The 24,611-nt window shown below is 22.8% G+C and overlaps 8 protein-coding genes across 8 annotated transcripts; 2 read left to right on the forward strand and 6 right to left on the reverse strand.

Moving 5' to 3' along the window:
* Positions 1-1,420: 1,420 nt before the first annotated feature.
* ABCG7 (uncharacterized protein) lies at positions 1,421-3,372 on the reverse strand (the record flags this gene model as incomplete). The annotated part of the gene is made up of 2 exons (XM_003288956.1): positions 1,421-2,926; positions 3,007-3,372. 2 exons carry the CDS (start codon positions 3,370-3,372, stop codon positions 1,421-1,423), a joined length of 1,872 nt encoding a protein of 623 aa, XP_003289004.1.
* An 891-nt stretch (positions 3,373-4,263) lies between these two features.
* Positions 4,264-6,614, reverse strand: ABCG4 (uncharacterized protein; the record flags this gene model as incomplete). The annotated part of the gene is made up of 3 exons (XM_003288957.1): positions 4,264-5,379; positions 5,471-5,839; positions 5,913-6,614. 3 exons carry the CDS (start codon positions 6,612-6,614, stop codon positions 4,264-4,266), a joined length of 2,187 nt encoding a protein of 728 aa, XP_003289005.1.
* Positions 6,615-9,840: 3,226 nt separating this feature from the next.
* Positions 9,841-11,032, forward strand: DICPUDRAFT_94792 (uncharacterized protein; the record flags this gene model as incomplete). Its single annotated transcript, XM_003288945.1, has 3 exons — positions 9,841-10,270; positions 10,346-10,596; positions 10,703-11,032. The coding sequence occupies exons 1-3, from the start codon at positions 9,994-9,996 to the stop codon at positions 11,030-11,032; spliced, it is 858 nt and encodes a 285-aa protein (XP_003288993.1). The 5' UTR covers positions 9,841-9,993.
* Positions 11,033-11,334: 302 nt separating this feature from the next.
* DICPUDRAFT_34975 (uncharacterized protein) lies at positions 11,335-12,660 on the reverse strand (the record flags this gene model as incomplete). Its single annotated transcript, XM_003288958.1, has 2 exons — positions 11,335-12,346; positions 12,461-12,660. 2 exons carry the CDS (start codon positions 12,658-12,660, stop codon positions 11,335-11,337), a joined length of 1,212 nt encoding a protein of 403 aa, XP_003289006.1.
* A 267-nt stretch (positions 12,661-12,927) lies between these two features.
* On the reverse strand, positions 12,928-14,145 carry DICPUDRAFT_34985 (uncharacterized protein; the record flags this gene model as incomplete). Its single annotated transcript, XM_003288959.1, has 3 exons — positions 12,928-13,384; positions 13,775-13,904; positions 13,986-14,145. 3 exons carry the CDS (start codon positions 14,143-14,145, stop codon positions 12,928-12,930), a joined length of 747 nt encoding a protein of 248 aa, XP_003289007.1.
* A 2,804-nt stretch (positions 14,146-16,949) lies between these two features.
* On the forward strand, positions 16,950-20,853 carry DICPUDRAFT_48303 (uncharacterized protein). The gene is made up of 2 exons (XM_003288946.1): positions 16,950-20,393; positions 20,469-20,853. Exons 1-2 carry the CDS (start codon positions 17,493-17,495, stop codon positions 20,745-20,747), a joined length of 3,180 nt encoding a protein of 1,059 aa, XP_003288994.1. The 5' UTR covers positions 16,950-17,492; the 3' UTR covers positions 20,748-20,853.
* A 1,011-nt stretch (positions 20,854-21,864) lies between these two features.
* On the reverse strand, positions 21,865-22,382 carry DICPUDRAFT_88304 (uncharacterized protein; the record flags this gene model as incomplete). Its single annotated transcript, XM_003288960.1, has 2 exons — positions 21,865-22,119; positions 22,353-22,382. 2 exons carry the CDS (start codon positions 22,380-22,382, stop codon positions 21,865-21,867), a joined length of 285 nt encoding a protein of 94 aa, XP_003289008.1.
* A 1,384-nt stretch (positions 22,383-23,766) lies between these two features.
* Positions 23,767-24,473, reverse strand: DICPUDRAFT_79772 (uncharacterized protein; the record flags this gene model as incomplete). Its single annotated transcript, XM_003288961.1, has 2 exons — positions 23,767-24,027; positions 24,087-24,473. 2 exons carry the CDS (start codon positions 24,471-24,473, stop codon positions 23,767-23,769), a joined length of 648 nt encoding a protein of 215 aa, XP_003289009.1.
* Positions 24,474-24,611: the final 138 nt, after the last annotated feature.

Here is a 24,611-nt window from a genome sequence, read left to right on the forward strand (position 1 = left end):
TTACATTATTTTACTATTTTATAATTTTTTTTTTTTTTTATATAAATAGTAAATGAAGTATAACTTCATAATTATCTTTTTTTAGTTTTAGGGACAGTTATTTTTATTTTATTTTTTTTTTTTTTTAATTTTTTTTTAATTTTTTTTTTTTTTTTTTTTATTTTTAGAAAAACGAAAGTTATAAAATAAGACAAAAAGCCCAGATCCTTCCTTTAAATAGTAAATTTTTGAGATGAAATGAAGATATTGCAACGAAAAAAAAAAAAAAATCTAGTTGTTGTGATAATGTTTCAAGATACAAATTTACATATCGTAAAATTTTTTAAATGTGAATTTGATTAAATATAGATTTTTAAAAAAAAGTTGAAAAATGTTTAAAGTTATAAATAATTATTAAAAGAAAAAAAAAAAAAAATTTATTTCATGAGAAAAATTGGGTGAAGATGAAAGAAAAAGAAAAAAATAAAAAAAAAAAAAAAAAAAAAGAAAAAAAAAAAAAAAAAAATAAAAATAAAAATAAAAATAAAAAAAAAAATTTTATCAACAAATATTAAAAAAAAAAATTTATATGGAAAGCAATTCCTCTTGAGTTATTTTTTTAGTTTTTAAAAAAATTATAATTACTTTCGTTTAATTATATAAAAAAAAAAAATAAAACAATTTTATTTTTAATTGTTATTATTTTATTTTATTTTTTATTACTTATTTTTTTTATATTACAAACAAAAAAAATAAAATAATATATAAATAAAATATTTTTTTATATGATTATTATTATTATATGCAATGATTATATAATAATATTATATAATAAAAATATTATTAATTTTAATAATATTTTTATTATAGACAATATTATCAATTAATACATCATAATAAATATTATAATTATTTCATAAATGTATGAAATAATTATAAATTGGTTTTTTCTTTAATTATTAGGGAGAAGGATCGAAATCCTTACAAAAACTGTGAAAGTGTCTTTCTGTGTTTTATGCACGGATTAAACTTAGTAAAAGGCGAAGTTAATACCCGTTGATTACATAAAACACAACACAATGATTTATTCAGTTCAATTTGATGTAGTTTTTATTTAGTTTTGTGAAATAATATGGTTATGGGAAATTTTTTTAAAAAGGTGAAAAAAAAATTAATTTTTTTTTTTTTTTAATTTTATTATTTTTTGCACACGTGGCACAATTTTTGATCATCATACAACGTTTCCTTGCCGATAAAAAAAAAAAGAAATAAAATAAATAAAAATATATTGTATAATTTTTTTATTAATTTATATTTTATAAAAGTAACTTTATAAAATTATTTTGTAAACTGTGAAGTTAATATTTTATTGTTTTTTTTTTTTTTTTTGGTTATTTTCTATTTTTTTTTTTTATTAATTTTTTATTTATTTTTTTATTTATTATCTTTTTTCTTTATTTAATTTGTGTAAAGCTAAATATCCACAGAAAAAGAAAAATAATAACCAAAGTACAATTATCGGTATACCTTTTTGTATTGTCCAATCTTGAAAACCATAAAAATTTAAAAAGTCATTTCCATTTTTATAAAGACATGGTTGATTTGGATTACAGGTTAGTTCATAGTCTTTAAATTGAATTACCATGGCAGTTGCAAATCCATAGTGTAAAGGGTTTATATAGTGCAACCAAAAAAAACTTTTTGGTAAACTGTTTACAGGTATTAAAAAGCCCATGAACAATAAATAGATAATTGCGATTGAGGTTCCATAAATAAAAGTTAGATCGGATTTACCAGTAACATTGGTCAAAGTTATAACCAAAAGATCAGAGCAAACAATGATAAAATAATAGACAACAAAGGTCACAATAAAACTTGTGAAATTCCATCGGAGATGATTGACGCAGTAAGAGATCGTTGTAATAAATAGTGTTACAAAAAACAATATAAAAGCTTCAAGGGTTATGTTTGAAAGATAATATGGAAAGGGATGATAGATTTTGGAGGCTCTTTCTGAATTAAAAATTTCTCTATTTGAAAGAAAAAGTGATACAATTGTAAAGGGTGATAATGCTAATACGGCTAAAATGAAAAATATAACACCAGCAATCTTTAATATATCGTCTTGACTTGGATGTAAACGGCCAAAGCATGCAGAAAACAATAGACCAATAATGATACCCGAAGATAAACGTGTTACAAATGCCCCACTGTTACGATAGAAATCGGTAAATAATCTTTTCATTAAGATTTTATATTGATAGAAGATTGATGTGTTTGTATATACTATTTCGGATGTGTTTATTAGTGTTTGATTTAGTGATTGTTCTAATATACTTTGTTTCCATTCAATCTCCCATTGACTGCAGATTTCGTTATAGTCCTCTTTATTTTGAATCTCTACACTTGTATCTAGACAAAAATCTGCTGGATTTGTATTGTTTGGTAGTTTGTAGCCTAGTTTTTCAAAATAACCTATAACATTTGGACCATTGTACAACATTCTTCCTTTGATTATTACCATTATTTGGTGGAATAGTGAATATATTAATATATTAGGTTGATGGATAGAGGATACAACAGTAACTCCTTTTTGTGTCAAGCTTGTCAATGTTTTCATTACGGATAAAGCAGTAACACTATCTAAACCACTGGTTGGTTCATCTAATAGTAGCACTGATGGATTTGTAACTAGAGCACAACCAATGGAAACTCTTTTCTTTTCACCACCCGATAAACCTTTTAAAATTGTACCACCTGGTAAAATGCCGCCAATCTTTGATTTTGCTTTTTCGTGCAACCCAATATCTTTTAAAACTTGTTCGACTCTTTTCCATTTATCTTTTTCATTCATATCTGGTAATCTTAAATCTGCATGAAATTTTAAAGTTTCCTCTACAGTTGATGTTTGTAATAAAAAGTCTTCTTGTGTGACATAGGAGCAATACTATAGTATTATAAAAATAAATATATAAAATTAATATAAATAATTTTTTTATAAATTTAATATATAAGTGTTATATTTACCTTTTTAAAACCATCACCAATTTCTTTACCATTTACTAAAATTTTACCTGAAATGGTTCCTGTTGATTTTCTCTTTGCCAATATATCTAATAATGTAGATTTGCCTGAACCAGAAGGACCAAATAACCCAATCATTTCACCTGGTTGAATAATGCCTGATATATTATCTAGAATTGTAATTTCTTTTAAATTTTTGATGTTACTGACACCATCATTGTTTGATATTATATCTTTAGATTTATTTTTTGATTTATAATTTTTATTTTTTACTGTATAAGATATATTTTCAAAAATTATTTGTACACCTATATTATTTGTTACATAAGATTGATTTAAATGGTTTATGCTTTCTTGTAATTCAATCATTTTTATTTTATTTTATTTTTTTCTGAATTTTATAGTATTTGTATTTTATTTATAATTAAAAAAAAAAAAAAAAAAATATATTTATAATTTTACAATAAAAAAAAAAAAAAAAAAAATATAAATAAATAATAAATAGATTTAAAACAAATATAATATATATATATATATATAAGTATGTGTATAAGTATGTATAAAAAACAAAAAATTATAAATGATATGATATTGAATAGTAGTAGTTATATAGATTTATGTGGTTTGAAACAAATAAATAAATAAATAAATAAATAAATAAAAAAAAAAAAAAAAAAAATCAAATAAATTTTGAAAAATATATATTTTAAAATAAATAAATAAAAAACACTGACCACTAAAAAAAAACAATGGTGGGAAAAAAAAAAAAAAACAAATAATTAAATAAAAACAAATAAATAAATTTTAAAAAAAATATTTGTTTCTATAACAAGAATGTTTGGAAAATTTGATAGTGGGGTGTTGTGTGCATATTGTGTCGTTTGTTTGTTTTTTAATAATATAAATGGAAATTTGATCTTTTTTTTTATTGTTTAAGTATGATGATATTTTTTTTTTGTATCCCCTATATTATAATAATAAATGAAAAATAACTGTTTTGGGTTTGCATATAAATAATAACAAAAATATAAACAAATTAAACAAAAAAGTAAATATTAAAAAATATAAATACAATTTTTATTTTTATATTTATATTTATCTGTTCCTAATTTAATTTTTTTAATATATTTTTAATTTATTATTTTTAAATTTAAAATTATTAATTATTCAAAATGAATCTAGATTTTGAATTTTTTTTTTTTTTTTTTATTTTTTATTTTTTTTAATTTTTTTAATTTTTTTTATAATAGGTGATTTTATTTATCTTTTTTCTTTATTAAAATAATGAATAGCAAAATAGGCTAAACAGTAATAAAAAAATGTCCAAACTATTAATATCCCTAAAGTTTCACCATAGGTGTAATCTTGAAGTGAAAATTGTTTGAGAACCAAATTACCATTTGGGTAAAGACATATGGAGGATGGGTCGTTTGGAACAGGTGTAGGACACTCTATTTCCCTATCTTTAAATTGAGCTATCATTAAGCTTGAGAATCCATAATGTAATGGATTAATATAGTGCAACCAGCCAAAGCTTTTTGGTAATTGATTTACTGGCACAAAGAACCCAGCAAATAATAAATATATAATTGAGAGACCTGTACTATAGGTGAATGTTAAATCCACTGTACCAGTTATATTTGAAACAGCAATTACCATAAATACAGAGAATAGATGTATAAATAAAAATCCAAAATAGGTGAGTATAAAACTAACGAAATTCCATCTGAAGTTTGAAATGGTATACACTATGATTACTACAATGGCAGATACAACGATACCCACGAAAATTTCAATAAACATCGAGCTGAGGAAAAAAGGCAATGTTTTGTATATTTTGGAAGCCCTTTCAGAGTTGAATAGTGTTCTTGTAGACAAAAATGTGGATATGCATGCATAGGGTAGTAAACTTAGAGATGCCATTAAAAAGAAAAGAGCTCCAGTTTCCTTTGATATATCCTCTTGAGTATTTTTTAAACCACCAAAACATGCTGAAAACAAAAGGCCAACAAGCAAACCAATTACTACACGAGAAGCAAACCCAATTTTGTTCCTTAAAAAGTATCTTAGAGACCTATGCTGTAATACTTTATATTGATAAAGCATAGACACACCTTTATCCACCTCTTTATTAACATCATTATTACATATAGTTGGGGCTACTTCATTTTTGTAGTAGTTGTCCCAATTATCTACAATGGTTGTGAAGTCTGAACTATTTGCAATTTCAATACACGAGTCTAGACAAAAGTCTGCTGGGTTTTCATGATTTGGACATTTGTACCCCAAAGATGCTAAATACCCCAAAACATCTCCACCTATATAAAACATCCTTCCTTTTAATACAACCATTATTTTTGTAAATAAATTAAAAATCTAAAAAAACTAAAATTAATTATTTTAAAAAATGGGTGGTTATTTATGTGTTTTTACATACCTGCACTCTGGGTTGATGGATAGAGCATACAACAGTAACACCTTTTTGGGTTAAATTTTGGAGAACTTTCATAACAACCAATGCAGATGTACTATCTAAACCACTGGTAGGTTCATCTAATAAAAGTAGAGATGGATTTGTAACTAATGCACAACCAATGGAAACTCTTTTCTTTTCACCACCTGATAAACCCTTTAAAACCATTCCCCCAGGTAAGACTCCACCAATCTTTGATTTTGCTTTTTTTGTTAACCCTATATCTTGCAATACTTGGTATACCCTTTTCCATTTATCATTATCACTCATCCCTGGTAATCTTAAATCTGCATGAAGTTTTAATGTTTCTTCTACAGTTGATGTTTCTAATAATATTTCCTCTTGTGTAACATAGGAACAGTACTATTTAAATATAAAATTAATTAATAAATTTTATAAGTTGTTATACTTTTTAAAAAATTCAAATTCTAATTACCTTTTTGTAAGCGTCACCAAGTTCTTTTCCATTAACTAAAAGTTTACCAGTTATTGAACCTGTAGATTTCCTTTTTGCTAAAATATCTAATAGTGTTGATTTACCTGATCCCGATGGTCCAAAAAGGGCAGTCATTTCCCCTTTTTCAATAACTCCAGATACATTCGATAAAATGGTTAGTTCTTTTTCTATAACATCCCCACCCCTTGTTGCTTGATTGGAGTATTCATTAGATTCCATTTTTTCTAAATCAATTTGTTTGTTATCTCTTTTTAATTTATTAATTTGTTCTTCATATTTTTTTTTTATTTTTAGTTGTTTTTTATATTTTAAATTTATAACTTTATATGATAAATTTTCAAAAGTAATTTGTACACCAACATTATTATAGTTGATATTATTTGTATCTATTAAATTATTGTTTGAAATATCACTACTTTCTGGTATATGGTCACTTATATTATTATTAATTTCACTACCGCATTGTTTATTTAGTTCAATAGAATGTGAAATATTTTCATTTTTTATATCATCATTAATTTTTTTATCTTCTTTTATTATTTCAATATTATTTTGTAAATTATTTTCTGTGTTATAAATTTCATTATTATTATTATTACTATCTGTATTATTACACTGATCATTATTATTTTCTATAACATTATTTTCTATATTTTTAGTTTCATTAATGTTATCATCCATTTTATTTTAATGTTTGTTTCAAACCTTATAAAAAAAAATAAAAAAAAGTCAAATTAATTTATAATTTTTTTAATAAAATTAAATTAATAAAGCAAAAAAAAAAATTTGTAGATTACCCCAACTAAATACTTTTTTTTTTATAAAATTTTTTATCATATATAAAATAATATTTTTTTATAAATAAAAAATTTAATTAATAATAAAATAATTAAATTATCTAAGATTTTAAAAAAATATATAAAAAACAGTTTAAAAAAAAAACAAATATATTTTAACCCCTCTTAACACCCACTGGAAATTAAAAAATATAATAATTCAAAACTGTTTAAAAAAAAACACACATACTAATTAAACCAATGTTTTTTTTTTAAAATTATTTAAATAATCTTCTTTTATTGAGGTAATTTAACTTTCCATTTAAAAATGTTATTTTTATCAAGTAGTTTTATTTAAATATTTAAAGGGTACTATTATTATTTTTTTATTGTTATTATTTATTATTATGAGTTATAATAATGATTAATATCTATTTTATAAGAATTACATTGCTGGTTGTTTGATTTTTTTAGATTTTTTATTTTTCTTTTTACCTTTCTTTGAAGCAGCTGCTTCTTCAGCTTTAGCCTGAGTACGTTTTTCAAAAATTTCAATACCCTTACCAACATTGTTTTGTTCTTGATCTTGTTCCTGTTCTTCTTTTTCTTTTTGATCTTGATCTTGATTTTCATTTTGTTGATTTTCTTCATTATTAATAATTTGTGGATCTTTTTCTTCCTGTTCTTCTTTTTCTTCTTTTTCATTAACATTATCATCTTTATTTTCCTTAGAGTTTTCTTTTTCATCAATATTTTCTTCTTTATTATTATCATCATTATTATTATTATTATCATCTTGATTTTTTATAAATTTTGGTTTGCTTGGTGAGGTAGAAGATGGTACCATTTTAATTGAATAATCCTCTTGTAATGATTCTGATGTTTCGAGATTGCTTTCTATAGAGTTGGTTGATTTGTTAATTGCTGAATCATCATTATTAACAATTGGTACAGCAGTTGACTCCGATGCTAATGCTGAAATTTGGTCTTCAATTGGTATCATTGGTTTTGGTATTGGTTTTTTTTCACCTGCTTCATTATTACTATTATTACTGTTACTATTGTTACTATCATTATTAATATCATTATCATTTATATTTTTTATGTTTGATTTATTATTTTTACTATCTTTATTTATTTTTGATTTATTTTTTAATTTCTTTTCTTTTTTGCCATTATTATTATCTTTTTGTTGCTGTTGTTGTTTTTTAATTTTTTTATTACCAACACCACTTCCACTTGGATTATCATTATTTGAATCTTTCTTTTTCATTATTTCTATTTTATATAAAGTCTTTTGAATTTTCTTTAATAATACTGGTGAATCTGGTTTATTCTTCAAAGAGTCTTGGTATGATTCTAAGGCTTCTTGGTATTTACCCATAAAATATAAAGCATTGCCTTTTGCGTATCTTGGTAAATAACTATGATGACTATCTCTATTTTCTATATCTATAGCTTTATCAGCATCGTCTAGCGCCTCTTGATAACGTTTTAATTTATTAAAGCACATTGAACGATTTGAATAGAGAATATTATTTTGTTGGTCAATATCGATAGCTTCAGTGTATAGCTGAACTGCATCTTCATATTTCTTTCCATAATATGCCTCATTGGCTAATCTAAAGAGATTCTTTGCCTCATTGGTTGTAAAGTCGATTAGATCGTCAATCATTCTTAACATTTCATCAAACTCTGTGCATTGTTGTAATGTAATTGCACTTTCGATACAAGATCTACTCTCCTTTAATTGATTGGCACCCAAATATGCTGAACCCATTCTGGCATATGCTTTTGAAAGTATTTGGTCAACTTCATTAACCTCCTCCTCTTCTTTTAAATTTTTTCTTTTCTTATTTCCTTTTTCTAAAGTAACTTTACATTCTTTAATTGCATTTGAAAATAATCCTGATAAATTATAAACAGCTATAAAAAAAAAAAATTGAAAAATTAAAAAATTAATAAAATAAATTAATTAAAAAAAAAATTAAAAAAAATGAAAAAAAAAAAAACATACCAGCTTTTGATAAATGGTATTCAATATTATCCGGATCTAACTCCAATGCCTCTGTAAATAAATTTAGGGCTTGAGTATAGTTTTTATTCCAAAGTTCTACATTTGCTTTTTCTTTTAATACCTTAGCCTCATTGGATTTTATAATAGTCGACATTTTATATTATTTTTAAAAAAATTAAAATAAAATATTTGCTATACAAACTATAACTACTATTATTTACTATGTATTAATATTATTATGTAATATTAAGAATCTTTATTATTTCAATAAAAAAATAAATAAAAAAATAAAAACAAAAAAAAAAAATTATTAAATTTGGTTCTTTTTTATCCTCCTTTGTGTTTATTTTTCTGTAAATTAAAAAATAATAAATAAAATAATGTAATGAAATTACATGGTGTATTTGTATGAGATTTTTTCAATTAACACCCCATTTTTTATTAAACACTCACACCCCATAACACTTTTTATTAAAAAAGTAAAAACAAAAAATGTGTTTAAACCCACACAATGAAAATTTATCGAAATAAAAATAAAAAAAAAAACTTTGGAAGCAAGTAAAAATATTAATATGTAATATCTTTTTTTTATTATAATGATTAGCTTAAAAGTTAAAAATAATCATTATAATAAAAATGTATGATTATATTTGCGTTTGCATATTTCAATTTTATTATTATATGAATTTTCTGAAAATGCGTGTGGTGGAAAATTATATTGTTGCGTAAAAAAAAAAAATACCAATATTTGATTCGAATGTGATTTTTTTTTTTCATATTAAAAATCATTTAGTTGGATATTTATCAAAAAAAAAAAAAAAAAAAAATACCAATATTTAATTCGAATGTGATTTTTTTTTTTTTTTTAATATCTCTTCCCCCCCATATTTTTTAAACGATAATTATGATACCAACAATATTAAAGGGTTTTTTTTTTTTTTTTTTTTTTTTATTATTTTTTTATCACAAATAAAGACCCAACTATTTTTTTAAAATTAAAAATAAATATAAAAAAAAAAAAAAATTACAAAAAAAAAAAAAATTATTTTTTTTAAAATTTTTTTTATTTTAAACTTATTTTTTTGTATTTATTTAATTATATTTTGTAAATAATAACAAATAGTAGTAATAATTAACAATAGAAGCAATAGTATTAAATAATTATAATAATTATAATAATAATTCATAAACACCAATATTAAATAATTTAATACCATATATATATATATATATTTTATATATATATATAAATTTTAAAAAAATTAAAATGTATAATGCTATAGTTTCAACAGCTTATTGGGGAACGATTCTTGCAACAGCGGGTATTGCACTTATAGTTTCTTTAATATATTCATCACAAGAAAAATTATTATATTTCCCAGATACCAAAACTATGATTAATCCACAATCATATTTCGATCCAGATAAATTTGAAGAGATCTATTTAACAACTAGCGATGGTATTAAAGTTCAAACATGGTTTTTTAGACAAGAAAATTCTAAAAATGTACCAACATTATTATTTTGTCATTCTAATGCGGGAAGTAAGTAAATCTATATCTATTTTAATATAATTAACAATCATCGTCAATCATTGGTATTAATTAAATTTTATTTAGATTTATCACACAGATTAGATAACATCAAAAACTTATTTGACAATGTTAATATAAATGTATTTATTTTATCATACAGAGGATATGGATTTAGTGAAGGTACACCAAGCGAACCAGGTTTAAAAAAGGATATTGATGCTTGTATGGAGTATTTACTTTCAGACCCATTAATCGATCCAAATCAAATCATTTGCTTTGGCAGATCTTTAGGCGGTGCTGTTGCTATTGACACTGCTAAAAGATATCCAAACGATGTATGTATTACATATATATATAGTTATATTCATAATTTCAATTTACAATTTTCTCAATATGTACTAACAATGCAACTTGTGTCACATATATTTTTATTATTTTTAGATTAAAGCATTAATTTTAGAAAATACATTTACATCAGTACCAGATATGGTTGATGAAGTTTTACCAATGTTAAAATTATTTAAACCTTTTTGTAGAAATAGATGGGAAAGCAACAATGCCATTAAAGATGTTAGATGCGATATTTTATTCCTTTCAGCTAAAAATGACGAATTGGTACCATCCAAACATATGACATCTCTAGCAGAAAACGCAAAACATTCAAAAAAGAAAATAATAGTATTTGAAGATGGTGCCCATATGACTCTCATGTTTCAAAAGAATTATTATAAATTTATTAAAGAGTTTTTGGATAGTGTATTTATAAACTAAACAAAAAAAAAAAAAAATATAATTTCTTTAATTTATTAAAATAATAAAAAAAATAGTAATAGTAATAATATCAACAACAATAATAAAATATTATTTTTAACTTTATTTGTAAAACTATTGCTTCTATTTTAACCCACATATAAATAAATAAATAAATTAAAATAATTATATATTCCTATTATATTATAAATTTATATATAAATTATATATAATTTTTAAAAAAATAAAATAAAATAAAATAAAATCAAAACATATATTAATATACAAAAACAATAAATTTATTTAATTATAAAGTCGTGTCATTAATTTTTTTTTTGTTCCTGTTCGATTTGATACTCTTGGATTGATTTTACTAATGCTTTTGATAAACCTTCAATTACTTTTCTATATTCGAGTGATTTGTAGTTGACCTCGGGTACACCATTGAGACCATACAATGCGCCAAAGAAAGCTCCACCAATGGCACCGGTAGAGTCGTTATCACCACCATGGAGTATTGAGTATTTGATCATATCCTCCCAACTGTTACCAGAAGCTAATAATGCATCGTAGGCAATGATGGTGCTATCGTGACCACTCGAACCCCACCATCCAGAGAATGAAATGGACGAGTAGTATTTATCTCTAACACTACAATCACTTGACCACTCTTTTGGGAATACTGGATATTCGATTTTATCATCTTCAAATTTCTTTTTTTCATTTAAATCGACTGGGATCTTTCTGGTTTTTAAATAGCTTTTCCAAGCGGTCAAAAAGTAATTCCAACCCTTTTCATAGTCCTCCATTGATCTATTTGTATTGTTTGATGTTTTTTCTAAATACTCTTTGGCCTTTGGTAGAGCCTCGACCATTAACTTGGTGCCCCATTCTTTTGGCTCGATATTTCTAATGGCGTATGATGTGAACAATGCTGAAACCATTGCACCTAAAAAACCAACTGGGTTATTATGTGTAATTCTACCACTTTCAATGGATAGTTCAATAAGATCATCCAATTGCTCTTCGCCAGAGTATTTTAAACCAATGCACATGGATCTCATCGATCCACCGCAGCCACCGGCAGTTGCAGAGTATGGTATCTCGTCCCATTTATAGAGTTTACTTTTCATACCAGGTGTCATCAATTGAACAGAGTTAATGCATTGAATACCTGGTGCTCTACCACCCATATCCTCCATTGATCTAATATATGCTGTTGCCATTTCTTTACAAATTGATTCGTTATCTGTATTAGTTGGTCTAGTGATAGCAATGGCTGTAGCAATATGCATAATAGTGTCATCTGATAATCTCCAATCCCTATCATTAATTCTATATATATTTAGATTATTGTATTAGTCTTTAGTTTAATTTAAATAGGTATGTATGTATTGATTGTTATTATATTGTTATTATTGGTGTTGATGTTATTTTATTTAAACTTACTCTATATTTTTATAACCTCCTAATTTTTCATAACTATCTAATATGCTTTTTGTACTTTTTTCAAATTCCCATTTCCCATTACGATATCCCATTGAATCACCAACTGCAGAAAGAAGCATTGATGCTTGAACATTTTCTTTAATAATTTGGCTTGACATATTTTTTATATAGTTTTTATTAAATAGCTTTGAAAAAAACATTATTTTTTATTTTTAAAATTTTAAAAAAATTATTAAAAAAAAATAAGAAAAAAAAATGAATAAATAAACAAAATCTGTATTTTTTTTTTTTAGTTTTTATATTTTAAGTTTTTATATTTTAAGTTTTTTAATTAAGTTTTTTAATTAAGTTTTTTATTTTTTTTAAGCTTTTTTTCTTTTTAAATAGGTTCGTCTCTATTAAAAAAAAAAAAGAATAATAATTATTAATTTTTTTTTTTATTTATAATTTATAATATAAAAAAATAATTATTTTTTAATTGCTTTTATAATTAAAATGATAGGTCTTTCTCTTTCTCTTGATAAAAGTTGAAATTCTCTAATTTGATTGTCGTTGGGTGACCATTCATTAACATGGTCAATTGTAAAGCCAACTTTAATTAATAAATTTATATAGGTGCCTATGGTCCGGTGCTGCTTTTTGATGCCCTCGACACCCAACCAGGTTCTTGTTCGTTCGCCCTCGTATGAGTAATGGGACACAGGCCATACTAATTCCTCTTCGTTTCCCTTATTTAGCGGGGTCCAACCATAGCCTGGATACTTTGATGCCATATAAATTGGATGTTCAACTGAGAACACTAAACTTCCACCGTTATTTAATGATTTAAAAATCTTTTGAAATAAATCTTCAATATTTTTTATATAATGAAATATAAAAACACCCAATGCAAAATCGAATTTTAAATAATTATCATCATCGTCACTACTGCTACATTCGTCACTATTTGAATTTAAATCTGGTAAATCTTTTGATTTATTATTTTTACTACAAATTATATTTGTATTATTATTATTATTATTATCTATTGTTGAAATATCATTTGGTGATTTCTCAAAATCAATTTGCTCTATTCCTTGGTATTTGAGTGGTTGTAGCTGTGACAGTTGATCCGGTTGATGGTGATTTATATTTATACTATCTATTATTTGATCGCCCAAATCTATATTGTCATTATCTTTTTCTGAATCATTATTACTTTCATCCTCATTATTTATAGTACATGTTTCCGTTGGGCTATTTCCATTAATATCTCTAAAATTATTTAATTTATTTTTTATAAAATTTGCATTTTCTAAATCTTGATTAACATACACAATTTTCGAAATGTCAATTTGTGGTTCCAGTTTTTCTAATTCCTTGGCTCTTTTTAACATTCTTTTTGAAATATCAAAACCATAGATTTTTTTACATCCCATTTTAACAGCCTCCCTACAAAACCAACCTTAAATATTATTGTATTATTTTAAAAAAAAAAATTTAGTATACTTTATTGTTTTTATTTAAAACTAATGATTAAACATACCATATCCACAACCTAAATCCAATATCTTTTTATTTTTTATTTCTGGCAGCAATGATTTGATGTAAGGCCATTCGTATGAAAACTCGTATCCTTTAATTGACCTTGGCAATAATGAATAACTTTTAAAAAATGTTTCATTGTCGTAAATATTTTGAGACATTTTTTAATTAATTAATTTTAAAAAAAAAAAAAAAAGATAAAATTATGAAATTCTTTTATTACAACTATTATTTATTTTAATTAAGTGATAAAACAAAATAATAAAACTGCTATCTAAACGAAAGTTATTCACTATCATTAAAAATAATATTATGATATTATTTTTATTATTGCTAATTTTTAAATTATTAATGCTACTACAATTAATATTACTATTGCTACTATTTACTATTATTAAAATGTTATTATTGGTTAATTTTTTTAATTTATTGGATGCATGAAAATTTAAAAAATTAAAAAAAAAAAAGTTTTTTTTTCCTTTATTCGTGATTAATTAATTATTTTTTTTCTAATTAAATTTTAACAATAAATAATAAAAAATAAAAAAGTTTAATAAAACAACTAAATTAAAAGGAAAAAAAACAAAAAAAAAAAAAAAAGAAAAAAAACAATTAATTAAAATTTTTGTTATATTAGAAATGAGAATGGTTTTTTTTTTTTGTTTTGAATCTGTTCCTAATGTAATTTATTTTTTAATTTAGTTTTTTTTTTCTTTTTTATACAAAAAAAAAAAATAAGGATTTTGTTTTAATAAATAAAAGTGCCCCTTTATGGTGGTCAAATTGGTTACAAAAAAAAGTTTTTTTTAATTTTTTATTTTTTATTTTTTTTCCTATTTAAACAAATATTTTATTATTTTTATTATTATTATTATTATTTTTATTATTATTTTTATTTTTTTTTTTTTTATTAAATTTTAACCAAGGTAATAAACTGTTTTTTCAAGGTCCCTTTATAAGAATGAATTAATTTAATAAGTAATAATTTGAAATGATTTTAAAAAAAAAAAAAAAATAAAAAAAATAAAAAAAAAAAAAGATATTGTGAGAAATAGTTTCGAGATATTGAAAAATTTTATTTTTAAAAAAAAAAATTTTATTTTTTTTTTCTTTTTTTCTTTTTTTTTTTTTTTTTTTTTTAAAAAATTTTATTTTATTTTAGATTTGCACATATTATCACAAAAATCTTTTTTGTTTTATTTTATTTTAATTTTTTTGTAAAGAAAAAAAAAAAAAAAAAAAAGAAAAAAATTTATATCACTTAATAAATAATCATAAATAAATCATAGATAATAACCTCAGTGATTGAATTTTATTTTTATTTTTTTTATTTTTTTTATAATTTTCCTTTTTCTTTTTTTTATTTTTCATTTTTCATTTTTTATAATTTATTTTTATTTTTTAAATTCAATTTTCAAACAAAAGCAAATATTAACATAAATTCAAAAACAAGTTGATGGTGCAAAAGAAAAATGTAAATTTATAATTAATTTAAAAAACAAACAAAACTTAACAAACAACCAAAAAAAAAAAATTATAGGAAAAGATATTTGTTTCATGTGTGTGTTGTCTTGATAATATGTAATTTCCATTTATATAATGGATCATTGCTGTTATTTATTATTAAAAAAATAAAAAAAATAAAAATAAAATAAAAAATAAAAAATAATTAATAAAAATAGAAATAATATTGTGTTATAATTAACTGTAAAAAAAAATAATGACAATGTATGTTTGTTTTTCTTATAAAAAAAAAATGGAACGTATATAAATCTAAAGATAGAGTGAAGGATTGTTACTTATTTCTCTCACCTTCAATTTCGCTCACACCTTCCTTTTTTCACACCCACCCCAACATTTCACTCACCCTCGCCTTTACCCTCTCACTCTTTTCTTTCTCCTCATTCACATTTATAAAAATAATAATATTTATATTTATTATTATATTTAAATTTATTTTTATATAAAAGGAAATTTAAATTATATATATCTCTATATGGATATTTTAAAGAAAATTAATTGATATTTGTTTGTGCTCCATTTTTAAATCATATCATGATTTCTAATAGTGTGCTTGTTTTCATTATTATAATTTAATAATATAATAATAATTATAAAATTCTAATTGGTACATTATGATATTTTCACACACTATCCACACACACATACATAAAAAAACAAATAACTCACATATTTACCCTCCTAATCCACTCACTTTTTTTTTTGTTTTTTTTTTTTTTACTTTGAAAATTATTTTTGATACATATGGCAAAATATATGATTTTGTTTTATTTTTTTTTTTTTAAAAAAAATTTCCCCACTACCTTATTAAATGATAGTTAATTAGATGTAGATTATATTTATAAATTTTTCTTTGTTTTTTTTTTTTAAATTTTTTTTGATTAATGATTTTTGAAGATGTGTGTTTTTATTGTTTTTTCCATATCTGTGTGTTTGTGTGTGTGTGTATATAAAAACTATTTATCTCACTCATTCTCTCCTTGGGTGTATGTATGTGTGTGTTAATATTATTTATTTTTTAAATAAATTTTAGTGTGTGTTTATTTAATATGAATAATTTTGTATGCATTTGTCTAATAATTATTTTTATATATATTTATATAAATTAAAAAGTGTGTGTATGTGTGTGTTGGGGGGTAATTATGTATTAAGTGTGCTTGATATTCTTTTTGTTTATGTTTTTGTATGAATATCCATATAAAATAATAAAAAAAATTGTTTTGTTTTTGTTTTTATCACTATTATCATAATAAATAAATCATAAATGGACAAAATTATTATTAACACACAATTTTTTCTCACTCTTATACATATATAGCATAATAACAATAATTATATTTTGAATTAAATAAAAAAATAATAAAAAATAATTTAGCAAAAAAAAAAAGAAAAAAAAGAAAAAAAAAAAAAAATGGACACAAAAACAATTATTAATGATAACAGTATCAATAGTGGTATAAATAACAATACTAACAATAATAATAGTATTATAAATAATAATAATTTAAATAATAATAATAATAATAATAATAATTTTAATAATAATAATAATAATATTAATAAAAATAATATTATTGAAGAACCGCTACAAAAAAATATTCAACTTCCAAATAATAATATTATTAATAATAAAGATAAAAATAAAAGTTTATCAAGTTCCATTAAAACTTTAAAAAGATTATTTAATTCAAAATCAAATAGTATTAAACAAACACAATCATTACCGACATCATTAAATACATCACCAACAATTATTGGTGGTAGTGGCTCAACAAAGGATTCAGCAAGTGCAACATCCTCATCTTTAAATAACAGTAGTGGTAGTATAGGTAGTACACCATTGGTATCAGTTACTGACATTAGTGATTCATCATCCGTCGATAGTTTTGATTTATCAGCTGACGAACAATATTTAGGTGGAAGTATAGGTAGAGGTGCAACTAAAAAGAAATCAAATAGATTAAGTGGTACTATTTTTTTCTCTAAAATGGGCAATCAACAAGTTAAAGGTATTAAAGGTGGTAGCAATACTATTAGTGGCGGTCTAGCTCAAAAAAAATCTTCAAGCTCTTTAAATATAACAAACTCTACAGAATTAAATAATTTTTTTATGAGTACCGATAGTAGTTTAAATAATTCACCAATACAAAGTTCAAATAATAGCCATAGTAATACACCAAATAATCAAAGTTTAAATAATATATCTAATGAAAATAGTAATAGTAATATGTATTATTTAAATAATACAAATAGTCCACAACAACAACAACCACAACATAATAATAATCATGATGAACAAAAAATACATTATAATCAAAATTTATTAATTTTTAATAGTATACCAAATATAACAAATATAACAAATAGAGAATATCGTAAAACCCCTCCTCCAAATTTAATGTTATATTTAAAAAATAGTTTTTCACAATTACCAACAAACACAAACTCATCACACTATCGCTTATCATCAAACCTAACCTCATCCACAAGTCTCTCATCCTCAACTGCTCTAATGTTATCAAACCAAAGTAATAATCATAATAGTAATCTATTATCATCATCACCCTCACAAATGAATGGAAACAACTCCACACCAACACAGCAAATGCAACCACTATATAGATCATTCTCTGATAACTGTTTATCAACAAAGCAACATGATAACAACTATAGCCATTCATTACAATCCTCACTAGATGACAGCAATAACAATAGTAATAATATAAATATTGACTATGATTTCATTTATAGAAGATTTTTAAGAAGCAGAAGTGAAGTTACCATACCATCTTGGGAATACTCTTCTTATGATGGTGAATTTGTAAATGAAATTGAAGAAACTATTTCAAGAATTACTCATCAAAATAATCTAAATAGTAGTAATAATTTAATTCTTAATAATAATAACAATAATAACAATACACCAAATATCAATAACTCTGTGACCACCTCAACATTAAATAATAACCAAATTAAAAATGATGATGAAAATCAAATTGAGGGTATTAAATTTAATCAAAATGGCGAAATCGAATCTGGGCAATTAGATAAAATCATTGATATTTTAACCGATATTCAAAGAGTTATGGATACGCAAACATTGGATGTATTTTTATACACATACCACTATTACATACCATCAAAAGACTTATTAAGTGACCTTAAACACAGATTCAATAATCCTTCAGAATTTGCCAAGATTGATAAAGATAGCAGTGGTAAAGAAGATCAGTTTAATAACTATTTTTGTTTGCGTATTATAAACATAATAAAGAAATGGATAGATCAACATGGCCATGTATTTATAACAAATGGTGAACTATATCAAAATTTAATAGATTTCATCGATACTGATGTAATGACATTCAGCTCTCGTTGGGGCCTTTTCCTTAGACAAAGCATTCACGAAAGTAGTAGTATTCTTCGTTTTTTAAGCTTAACAAATAATAAGGGAAATGCCAAAACCATCAAAGATATTGTACCATTAGATAACTTGGTTTCCATTTCGAAACTATTATCAATCTCTTTAGCACTAAAGGAAAAAAAGAGAGGAAATATTTTGGTTGATAGCTCATTCACTGGTAGCGATGCTGTAGATTGGTTAGAATCAACATTTTCAATTTCAAGAGATGAATGTAAAGAAATACTTTCAAAACTTTTACAAAATCAATTTATCCTTCATCCCTCTAAAAAAATTGAAAAAGATAATAGCAATCACACAAGTACTGGTAATATAACATCGTCATCAACTGCATCTACCGCCAAAACTTCAAAAAATAGTAATGCTAATAGTGTAAATAAAGCATCAGCAACTTCAAATAGCTATAACTACAATGGTGCAAGTGAAAATGAATCCCCAAACAGTTTATCACCAACTGCCCAAACACCCTCCAATAACTCACCAAGTCAATCACCCAACTTATCTTACTCGACACCATCATATCTATCCTCATTTGAGCATATTCAACACTATCAAATCCAACACTCTGTCTCAAACCTATCATTTGGTTCATCTTCATCCTCTTCATCCTCCTCATCATCATTAATAACAACAGCATCAACAAATAATGAATCAGAATTAAATGAAAATATTGTAAATAATGTAGATAATAATCATGAAAATAATAACACCAAAACTAATAATAATATTATAGACACTGCTACTACAACTGCTACTAACACAACTACTACAACAACCAATAACCCACCAACTAATGCATCACAAGTCAAAGAAAAAAGGCTAAAGTTTAAAGATAAATCTACCACTATCTATCATTTCCCATACAATAACAATAACTATCCAGAACCTATTCTATCAAAATCACCCAATATAACATTATTTTTAGATATTCATCCAGTAGAAGTTGCAAGACAACTAACACTTATCGACTATCAATTATTCAAGAAGCTTTCACCAACTGACTTTTATCGTACAGCTTGGAGCAAATCAGACTCAAAAGAAAAAGTACCCCATATTATTGCCTTTATAAGTCGTTCCAATTCTGTTAGTTATTGGGTTGCTACTGAAATCTTATCATCAAATAACATTAAACATCGTGCATGTGTATTAAAACGTTTTATTGTTGTGGCTGACGTCCTTAGAAAAATTAGAAACTATAATACTTTAACAGGGGTTTTAATGGGTTTAAATTTAGGTAGTATTCAACGTTTAAAGAGAACATGGGAATGTGTAGATAAAAAATTCCTCGATCTTTTCCAACAACTAAACAACTTAATTAATGACCGTATGAACTACTCCAACTATAGAAAAATTACATCATCCCCAATTTATCCATCATTACCATTCGTTGCGGTATATTTAAGAGATTTAACCTATATTGAAGAAGTACCAAGTGTATTAGAAAATGGTTATATAAATTTCGAAAAGGTAATTATTCATACTAATTAAAAACCGAATATTAAAATTGTTATACTAACTATTTATTTATTTATTATTATTTAGATGAGAATGATAACTAAAATTCTATTGGAAATTAAAAAATTCCAAACTGAAGAATATGGGTTAAAGAAAATCGATCAAATTGAAAATCTATTTAAAACAAGTGTAGTTTTAACAGATAAAGATTTATATAAAGCCTCAAATATGTGTGAACAACCTCAAAGAACAACTTCAGCCCAAAATGGTCTTAAATTTAATACCTTATCAACAACAAATAGCAATAACGAAAAATTAGAAAGAAAAAAAACATTTTTCTCATTAACCAGCAGCGCCAGTAAATAATAATATTTGTATAAAATCTGTAATCTTTTTTTTAAAAATAATTTATTTATAAATAAATTTAAAAAATGTAAATATAACATCTATTGTTTGTAATAATGTAACGTTCAAATTTTCGTTATAGTTTTTATAAAATTATTTTTTATAATTTTTTTTTCTAAAAAAACTTTTTTTTTTTATTTTTTTTAAATTTATAAATTTTTTTTTTTTTATTTTTTTTTTTTTCACCAAACTAAACCGATAAAAGTAAGTGATAATTAATTTTATATATTTATTTATATAATATTTTATTATTTTTATTTTGGTGATGATTTCTGCAAAAAGACTAGAGTTACTGTAAAACTTTTGATGAGACTAGTGCATTTCTATTCTTTTCTGATAATTATAAATAATAAAAAAATTATTTAAATAATATATAAAACAAAGGGGTAATATTTTAATGAAAATACTAATATTTATTTTTAATTTATAATAGGTTCTTGAATTCTTTCTGTTTTTGCTTTCTCTTTAGTTTGCTTTTCTTTTTTTCTTTTTTGGTATGTGATCATATTTTAAAAAAAAAAAGTTAATTTTTGAATGGTTTCAAATGATGAAACTAATTACCGTCTGAGTTCGGGGTAAGAGCCGAACATCCTGGCGATAACAACTGGCTGTTTTTTAACATCTGATTTCAACCATTCAAAAAATAGACTTTTTTTTATATTTATAAAATATAAAATATAAATACTAATAATCTATTTCTTTTTTAAAAATATACAGAGTTTCTATCCCTTTTTTTTCTTTAACACAAAATAATGAATTTAAATAAAAATATCCTTTTACAAAAAAAAAAAAAACTTTTAAGTTTATTGTTTTTATCCTTTTCAAAATTTTTTTATTCTTTTTTTATCTTTGTATTATTTATTTTTTATATGTAAAATTTTTTTATTTTTATTTTATTTATTTTTTATATGTAAAATTTTTTTTAAAAGATAATTATTTATTTTTTTTATATAATTTTTTTTATTTATTTTTTTTTTACAGTGAAATAGTATTTAAAACTATCTCTACTTAAAATTATAGTTTTTTTTTTTTAAATTTTATAAAATATTTCATTTGATTTGTTATTATATATTATTATTTAGTTGGTGGCGAAAAAGTTGGTACCAGTGGTTTCACCAATAATTCTTTCGATTTCACTGTTGTATTTGGCACCTTCTTTTGGTTGAGTTGATTTAATACCAGCTTCAAAACCTTCTTGATATGATTTTGATTTTTCGGCAGTTGCTGTGGTTTTAATTTCAGCGATTAAATTGTTTTTGGCAACATCTTTGAAGTGGTTAACTTTTTGAGCACCATATGAAGTACCCATTAAAAAGCTGACAACATATAAAACCTATATTATTATTATTATTATTAATTATAATTATATGTTTATATTAATATTGGTAATTCTTTATTTCGATATAAAAAGTGTTGTGTATTGTTGAATTGGGTATTGCGTAATCCATCAAAATTTTATTATTATATTATTGTTATATGATTTCATCGATTTTTTACATATAAAATAAAATTGACCTATAACCTAAAGTTGTTGGAGTTTAGTGGTAATAAAAAAAAAACACTTACACCGACGAATGAATTTGGAGTATATGACATTTTGTATGAAATAAATATATGTGATAATGTGAATGAGAGTGATTAAAAAATTTTTTTAAAAAAAAAAAAAGAAAAAAAATTAAAAAAAATAAAAAAATTTTAAAAAAAAATTCAAAAAAAATTAATTTTTTTTTTTTTTTTTTTTTTTCATTTTTTTTTACATTTTTTTTTTTGCACATAAATTTAATTCGAATATTTAAACAAAGAAAATAATTAACAAGTTATTTTATAAATTGGATAGAGTACAAATATATTTTTCTCATTGTTGTTTGATAAGATTTTTCATTTTACTTTTAAAAATTTAAAAATAAAGTGAAGTTTAAAAAATTTACCACACAGCTTGGCAAATTTTTTTTTAATTTTTTTGAAATTATTTTGTTTGGATTGTTTAATATTTTTATGTTTAGTTTGTTTTTTTTTTTTTTTTTTTTTTTTTCAAAATCAATTTAATTCAATAAAAAAAATAACAACAAAGATTATTTTTCGGGTTGGATTCTAAATTTAATATTTTTTAGAAATAAATTAAAAAAATAAGTCGATTGAAATTATTTGATATAATATATATCATTATATAATCTCAATATTAATTTAATTTTTTTAATACAATATTTTTTAAATATGAAAATAATTTTTAAATTTTAAATATGAAAATAATTTTTAAATTTTAAATATGAATATTTAATTCTCAATTTTTTTATTTTGCGATGAATAAATTTGTTTTTTGTCATCAATGTTTTTTTTTGACAAAAATTGGTTTTTATATTCTAATTTCATATAATTAAAAAACAATTTTAATTGAAAAATTATTTAAAATTTTAAATAAAAACCAAAAATTACCTTTAAAATTAAATTTTCAACAAATGCCCAGATAGCTCAGTCGGTAGAGCGCAAGGCTTTTAACCTTGTGGTCGGGGGTTCGAGCCCCCCTTTGGGCGAAACTTTTTTATTTTTAGGGTGTTTTTTCCACAGAGTATTCTTCCCAGAGATCTGATCAACTTCCCAATCGCCTACCTATAACAATACAAATCCTCACAAATACCATTTAAAATTTTTATTCAATAAAATACCGTCTCTTACACTAATAATATTATCATTAAAAAAAAAAAAAAAAGCATAATGGTTGAAGATGTTACTGTGCCCAACTTGTATACAGTGGTATCTTACTGGTTAATTTGCTTTTAATTATCTTCACTTTTAAAAAAAAAAAAAAAATACCGATGACAATGTATCATTAAAAATCATCTCACTTTTAAAAAAAATAAATATAAAAACTATTAATTTTTTTTTAATTTACAAAATAACAATTTGTTTATATGAAATTTTATTGTTTATACAATCTGATTATATATGATATCCTTATATATTTAATAATTGTCCACATTTTCTACAAATTTAATTTAAATTTGGGACAGATTTTGTCATGATGGTTGTTAATAAAAGAAACTCTGTCCATTTTTTTGTTACAATAACTACATTTTCCATCTACTTTAAGACATTCATCCACATGGGTTTCTATTTTACTATATTTTAATGTTTGATTACACAAACCACACGATAACAATCTATGTTCACACTTATTGCAGCAGTGATAGTAGTAATGGTCATAAGGAAACATTAAATTACAATCTTGATTACAACATTTAAACTAAATAAGAAATTTTTAGTATCATTAAAGAAATTAATTAATATTGAAATAAAGCTTACCATTAATTGATCGAATATTTTTTTATAAAATAAATTATTGTGTAATTTTTTTATAGTAATACCATAGTGTCTACAAAAAAAGCATTTTGGTCTATTTGATGATATCAATTTTTCCCAGCAGTTAAAACAGCATATATTTGAACAATACTCGCATTGTAAAACAGAGGTCATTAAATCTTGGCAAATTGGGCATATAAAGAGATCTTTTGAAATTTCATTGCCATCTTTAAGCACTAATTGCTCTTCTAATTGTATAATTGGGTATTTGGGTAAGAAAAAAAATTGACATTTTTTTTTGTTTTCGATTATAAATTCTGGTATCTGTTTTTCTCTTTGTTGGTCGCTATATCTTGCTTGGCTAAAAACACATGTATAGTAATTATCCATTGTTTTAAAAATAATTATATTTTTTATAAAATAAAATAAAAACAAAAAACCCCATTTTTATTTTTTTTTTTAAATTTTAAATTGGTGACATAATAATTAATTTTTATTTTTTAAACAGAAATTAAAAGGAAATTGAAT

Source organism: Dictyostelium purpureum (assembly GCF_000190715.1).
Source record: "Dictyostelium purpureum unplaced genomic scaffold DICPUscaffold_156, whole genome shotgun sequence".
NCBI classification, from domain to species: domain Eukaryota; phylum Evosea; class Eumycetozoa; order Dictyosteliales; family Dictyosteliaceae; genus Dictyostelium; species Dictyostelium purpureum.

What these genes read in the sequence shown, in the direction of transcription:
- DICPUDRAFT_48303 (XM_003288946.1), top strand. Translation starts at nt 17,493, where the DNA reads ATGGGCAATCAACAAGTTAAAGGTATTAAAGGTGGTAGCAATACTATT. An exon ending in GTTATATAAATTTCGAAAAG is followed by an intron (nt 20,394 to 20,468) that starts GTAATTATTCAT and finishes ATTATTATTTAG; the next exon opens with ATGAGAATGATAACTAAAAT.